We start from the raw sequence: 7,048 nt of genomic DNA, 5'->3' as shown, positions 1-7,048 counted from the left end.
CTATTTACACCCCTCACTCTTTGCCCCCTGAAGCCCAAATGTAGACAGATGAAATAGCAATAAAGTTGTGTGTCAGTAAATGTGATCACATGATCACCGAACTAACGAGTTTATAATCATTATCTTCACGCATAGCAACAATAAATAATAATAGCTGCAACAATAAAACACTACACAACAATAATATATACAGCACCAAACGGACTATTGGCACAACTGCCGGACTAAACCGGACTAACGGTCATCATTGACTAGCTGTAACCGCATGTAACGCGTATAATAGTTTACATGTAACCACGGTGATTCATCATGTTATAAAGAGGCATTGTTGATCTATATGGATCGTGAGTTGTAGTCGAACCGGCTCGAGGTATAAACTGCATCGGCGCGCCTTGTGAATATTTACCTGTATCCGGATACTGTTTAGGATCGGGTATGAAATCGTAAGGATTAGTTTGCGGATACCGTGAGGTCGGATACTCGCGAGGTACGTAGTTATGTTGAGGAGCGGGTGCAGGTGGCGCCCCCGCTGGTGAGAATGGATGATGATGATGATGATGATCCGGTTGTAAACCGACCGGTTGATGTATTCTCTGATGAGGAGAATACATCGAATCCCGAGGATAAAAATATTTATCCATCGTCGAATATAAATCAGTCGTAGCTTGAGTCGAGAAACTACGGTGATAATCGCTACGATATTGATCCGATAAAGCCTTCGAAGCGCCCCCTAGCGGCGGCGGTAGTTGATTAAAACCGGGATGTTGACCGATCGCCGGATGACGACAGTTTAAATAAGCCATGTGATCGTAACGATCAAATGTCTGTTTATCTAACGTATCGGGAGGCGGTTGCCCGGGGAGATAAGCAGACGATCTAGACGAGGTATCTATATAAGGATAAGACGCAGCTGCAGCTGCAGCCGATCTGCTGCTCGATTCCCAGTTCTGATGCGATCCCGGTGGGAATAATGAATGAGTAAGACGTAGTGATTGAGTCTCTTGTAAAGCCCAGCCCTGCTGCGAGTAAACTCGACGTTCTACAGTTTTACTGACCTCTGATTCGATATATTTAGCCGTACTCATCGCTAGGCTACCTAACGGGTTATCGTATTGTTGTCTATGCGGAGCGGCGTTATAGGGGTCGAGGTACGCCGGTGCTGATTGGTTCATACTCGTAGCTAACGGTAAATACGGAGTTGCTGATTGGCTGTAGATTAACGGATCGCCGCGAGGTGAACACGTATCTTTATTAACGACCGGAGTTGAGTATCCGGATGCCGGATACAGCGGAGGATGTATCAATCCGCTCGCGCCTCGAGTATCGTAAAATCCATTCAGATCCGGTCGATACATAGTAGCGCCATCTATACGCTCACCGCCGCTAGGTTGTAACAATGAACTGTTGTCGTAGAGACGCTCAACGCTATGCGTTAATAGTTTATCGTGATCTACAGTGGACCACGCGGCGGTGGAGCTGGTGGAAGTGGAAATTGATTTTGGATCGGGTTGTGGATCAGGTTTCCACTGATGTTCCGCAGTGGATGTTGTAGAACCCGATGGTTCTGTTTTTGGTTCGGTATCTTTAATCAACTGCTCTTTTTCAAACTCGTCCATCGTTGCGTCTTCTAAATATTTCTGTAACAATTGACGGTCGATTATTTCTCCTTCACAACGAGCGATATTTATATCATTCACATCTTCATCATTCTCTTTCTCTTCGTTATCGAATAATTGTTGCGAAGGATGAATACTGTTAATCATCTCATCATCATCATCATCCGCAGCTGCAGCTGTATATACTCCTAGTTCACCACCAGGGGGCACTGTATCACCACTACTAGTCATATAGTCATCACCGGATACAGATACCATTTGTTCTGTAGACTCAGGTACCATTTGTTCTGTAGATGCAGGTGCTGTTTGTTCCGTTGATACAGATACCATTTGTTCTATAGAATCAGGTGCCATTTCTGTAGATTCAGCTGGTACAGTTTGTTCAACAGATGCAGTTTGTTCAACCTCAGGTGCAGATGCTATAAGTTCAGCAGGTACAGATGCCGGTTGTTCCAGATGTGCGGATGCAATTTGTTCAGCGCATATAGTTTGTTCAACCGCAGGTGCAGATGTTGTTTGTTGACCGTCGGTAAGCTGTTCAGCAGCAGCAGCAGCAGCAGCAGCAGGTGCAGCTGTATTATCAGGTATATGAATGTTATGTTTGATCTCTATTTTAGCTATATCTAACGGACTCAAAGCAACCACCGGACTTTTCTCATCCGTGATATACCTCTCTTTCATCTTATCTATAACGCTCTTACTATCGACGCTCGGTGACTCTTCCACCTGGTGGTCGTTACGCGTACTATCATCGTTATTACTAACACAAGTAGCGCCACCTATAGGAGGAGGATTAACACTAGTTTGTTCGTCGTCTGATGTGAAATTATAAATATCAGTTTCACTGATCTGAGATTCTATTGATTTACTGTTTATCAACCAGTTACGAGGCCCAGCACCTGCTGCACCAGCACCTGCACCTGCTGCTGCTGTTTTACGAGTTCGTGGACTCAGAATCCTTCTTATTTGTTTACGATCTCCTTCTTCCTCTTCAGTATCATCATTCTCTGATATTTGAGTCGATGGTTCTAGGATTGGTTCGTTCACTAGTTCTACAGTTGGTTGAGATGGTTCAACAGATGGTTCTGTATCTGGTTCGGCTGCCGATGCTGCAGTTTCTGTAGATGGTTCTGCAGCAGGATCAGCAGCTGTTTCCGTAGCTGTTTCCGATTCTACCACTGGTTCAGCAGCTGTTTCTCCTAGTTCTACATCAGGTGCAGTAGCTGAGACAGCAGCTGTCTCTGTTTCTACTGGTTTAGGTTTAATAGATTTAGAGGCTCGTTTTTGATAAACTCTTTGTTGTTTTTTGCTGCCGTCTGTTTTACGTTTTCTCCTGCGTGCCGCCGCTGCTGTAGGATCTGTTAGATTCACAATCTCTTCAATCTCACTGTCCTCACAATCAGCGAACGACTCCTCGTTTAATAATTCTAAATTACTCAATATTTTCAATAATCCCAATTCACCGATTTTTTCACCAGTTTCCGATTTTTTCTCCTCTAATTCCTCGACTTTCTCCACTTTTTTCCGACGTTTATAAATCCTCTTCTTTTTTACGACGGCTGCGGCGACGACTACCGGCGCCACCTGGACCGAGGCGTCCTCCTCTACCTCCGTCGAACCGTTACTATAGTTACCGTTATCGGCGCCATCTATGGAGGTTTCGGGATGTTGACGTTTAAGATGCCAGGTTAATGAATTTCTCTGACGACAAGCGAAGTCACACAGATGACATTTCACCGGTTTCTCATTAGTGTGTTGTCTGTAATGTACTTTAAGGTTATCGGCGTGACGAAACGCTTTACCACAATTCGACCAATCACACGCGTACTTCCTCTCACCTATAAATATTACACACAAAATATTCTACATTTACAGCATTTTACATTTCATCATCCGTGAAGAGGCTGGAGTTTAGTAATGAATGAGTTTTATGTTAAATCACACAAAATTTCTTCCATTTTTTGCCCTGATGTTGTTCATGTGACCCCTAGAAAAATAACTTCATTTATTTCAGGTATTAGGCGTAGTTAAAATTCAAGAGAAATTTCACAAAATGGAGGATTTTCTCTCTGATTCAACTTGATTAAATTCGCCAATCCTTTTAAATCCCATCACAACACGAGTATCATCTATTAATACGTGAACTACAGGGCTGAAGGGTTAACAGTTAGTGCCCCCTGGTGTACAGATACTGTAACTAACTAACCTGTATGCGTAGCTCTATGTCTGATTAAATGACTGCTTTTAAAGAATATATAATCACATCCATCGAAATTACACTTGAATTTACGTGGTAATAGTTTATGAATATCATCCTGATGTAAACGTAATAGTTTCGTACTTTTAAATGATTTACCGCAGGAATCGATACCGCAAGCGTAGGGTCGATCGGTTATATGAGTTTCTAAATGACCCTTTAAAGCGACTCCGGTTTTAAACGATTTCGAACATTCCTCGCACGAGTACGGACGATCTTCGCTATGCGACACAAGATGGCGTCGAAGATTATCCTCGTTGAAGAATTTTTTCTCGCACTCCGGGCACGGGATATTTTTCTCGCGATTTTCCGCGTGTTTGTTTGCCATGTGTTTCTGAAGGTTGATTTTATAATGCGTTTTATAATGACACTTTTCGCAGTGATATTTTTTCGGACCGCTATCGTGAGTGAATGAATGCATTTTTAAAGCCGATGCGTATTCGTATTCTTTACCGCACGTTTTACAAACAAACGGACGTTTCTTGCCGTCGCAATTTTCGAAGTGCGTTTCGAAATCATCGCTGTCGCATTTGATATATCGCTGACACGTTTTACACAGTTTAGACGTTACGCGATCTGAGTGGATATTCCTCTCGTGAATTTCCACTTGGTTTTGTTCGGCAGTAAACTCGCAGTAATGACACATTCGTAGCCCGTGTTTTTTAAGGTGTCCTTTAATAACTCCTAGTTTTTTAGCGCGATAGTCACAAACGGTACATTTAAACGGATTGTCTCTGATATATTCCTCGTTACCCTCTTTATGACAACGGTCGTCGTGTTTCTTTAATAAAGTTCTCGTTGTTGTAATAAATCCACATTTTTCACAAATTAAACTTCGTTTTTCCGAATCTGATTTTACTCGTTTTTTCTGTTCACATTTTATCGGTTTTTCTGAATTATTTTCTGGTTTTTTATCGTCTGAATTTTGTCCATTACTCGTTCCATTCTCCGTAGATAATTCGGTTTTTTTTGTGAGATCATTTTTTTTCTGTTTTCGAGGTTTTTTTACTGGTTTCTCATGATCAGCAGTATTCGATGTATTCGATGTATTCGATGTTTTTGATGTTTTTTTGGAAGCTCGTTTTTTAGGTTTCGATTTTGGTTTCGATTCTTTAGTTTCACCACTAGAGGTCGCCGCGGCATTAGTTTCGCCACTAGAGGTAACTAGCGTTTTACTGGATTCACCACTTGAGGTCGCTGTTTGATTGGTTTCGCCACTAGATGTCACTATTGTTGTACCGGATTCACCACTAGGTGGCGCTTGTTCTGTACTGGTTTCACCACTAGAGGTCACTGTTTGGTTGGTTTCACCACTAGAGGGTGCTGCTATACTGGTTTCACCACTAGAGGGCGCTGCAGTTTTCGTATTTTGATTGTCATTTTTGACAAGTTTTTTACTGATCCTTTTAGGTTTAGGATTAGTTTTAAGTTTAGGTTTAGGTTTAGGTTTAGGTTTAGCTTGACCGGTGTCCGTGAGTTTTCGTTTTTTCACACTAGGTGTCACCGCTGTACTATCAACCTCTTCACTCTTATCTTCATCTTTACTTTCCTCCTCTTTTTTTCGTTTTAAAGTTTTCTTTTTCTCTTCTTTCGGAGATTTACGAATCCTCGGCGAATTTGACCTCGACCTTCGCCCGGTTACTATCGGTTTCGCATTGTTGTCCGATTCGTCGTGTTTAGATTGTCGATTAGTACGCCATCTATTGGTGGTTTTATCCGCCACTGATCGCGGCTCTTCCTCTGATAGTTTACGTCTCATGGCTCAGAGTTCAACTGTCTTACATTGTTGTAGTTGAATTAATCACAAAATCCTGAAATGAAAAATATAAAAATTAAACAAATGAAATAATAATCAGGGAGGGAGTGGGAGGAGAGGGAGGAGAGGGGGAGGGAGGGGAGAGGGGAGGGAGGAGGGGAGAGGGGGATGGAGGGGAGATAGGAGGGAGGAGGGGAGAGGGGGAGGGAGGGGAGAGGGGAGGGAGGAGGGGAGAGGGGGATGGAGGGGAGAGAGGAGCGGAGAGGGGGAGTGGGAGGAGAGGGAGGAGGGGAGGGAGAGAAGGGGAGAGAGGAGGGGAGAGGGGGAGTGGGAGGGAGGGGAGAGAGGAGGGGACAGGGAGGGAGATGGGGAGGGTAAGGGAGAGGTATGGTATCAGCAGCAGTGTAGGCAGTGTCAGTGTCAGTAGTATACTAGGGGTAGGGTAGCTACCTCCTCCACGCTCCTGTCAGCTTTCTGTAACGGCCGCCAGCAGCTGACACCGACTAGTGACCCGGTTAGTGCTGCTGCATCCAGCATTTATCAGTTTAACGCAACAACACTGTGTGTAAGAAGCAGCAAGAGAGGCTGTGATGCAGGATACACCACAGTGATTGAGGGTAGGAAGATGGAGACTGCTGGATAGAGAGGATGCTGCAGAGGATGCTGATGCTGCTGCTGCTGCATGCAGCCAGGCCCCATTCCTCAGCGATACAGTATATGCAACTGATTTATATGTTTGATACTGTGTTTATAATACTGAGATTAGTTCAATATTTACCTGTGAACATCGTTTATTAACCTGTCATTTTTCACAAATTATCTCATTATATTTACTGTAGTTTGTTCCATCACCGCTAGGGTAGCTTATCCCACAATGCAATGTTTGTAAGTTCGAATCCCGAATTTATTTCGGGATTTGTTCCGTATTCCAAATGACGATTTTCTCAGGAAATAATGGCGGTTTTGTCAATGATTTGGATAATTGATCATTCAAAAATGATGATGACTTATTCTGATCAGTAATTGATAAGCAAAATAGTTTTTTGCTAATTGAGAATAAGTTATCTAAAAATATATAAATCACAATTCATGATTCATAATACCATAGTTCCTATTCAAATGATTACAACAATATTAGAATTAGGTGCCACAGTGGTCCATAGTGTAAATACATTAGTTCAATGAAATTCCGCTATCGTTGTTCGTAGAGGCAGCACTGAACGGATGAGATTTAATACATCCTCGCTTGTCTACTGTGGCATGCGAAGAATAAGATTGCAGATATTTTCAACCAAGTCAAATTTCATTCATCACTTAACATAAGTTTGTTTTAAATGCATCATTTTATTGGGATTAAAGCTTTATCATTATGAATCTGACTTTGAAATAAATTTTCAAGCCACGTTTAATAGAACTCGT

General features: G+C 42.6%; 1 protein-coding gene across 1 annotated transcript; it reads right to left on the bottom strand.

The window, feature by feature from the left end:
- LOC141914555 (uncharacterized) lies at positions 1 to 5,632 on the bottom strand. Its single transcript, XM_074805777.1, has 2 exons — positions 3,823 to 5,632; positions 1 to 3,454 (listed from the first exon to the last, which is right to left on the bottom strand). Exons 1-2 carry the CDS (start codon positions 5,630 to 5,632, stop codon positions 285 to 287), a joined length of 4,980 nt encoding a protein of 1,659 aa, XP_074661878.1. The 3' UTR covers positions 1 to 284.
- Between the last annotated feature and the right edge of the window lie 1,416 nt (positions 5,633 to 7,048).

This window comes from Tubulanus polymorphus, unplaced genomic scaffold (genome assembly GCF_964204645.1).
Source record: "Tubulanus polymorphus unplaced genomic scaffold, tnTubPoly1.2 scaffold_11, whole genome shotgun sequence".
Taxonomy (NCBI): Eukaryota; Metazoa; Nemertea; class Palaeonemertea; order Tubulaniformes; family Tubulanidae; genus Tubulanus; species Tubulanus polymorphus.
The sequence above is the reverse complement of the archived record's forward strand: the minus strand, read 5'-3'. Positions and strand labels throughout refer to the sequence as shown.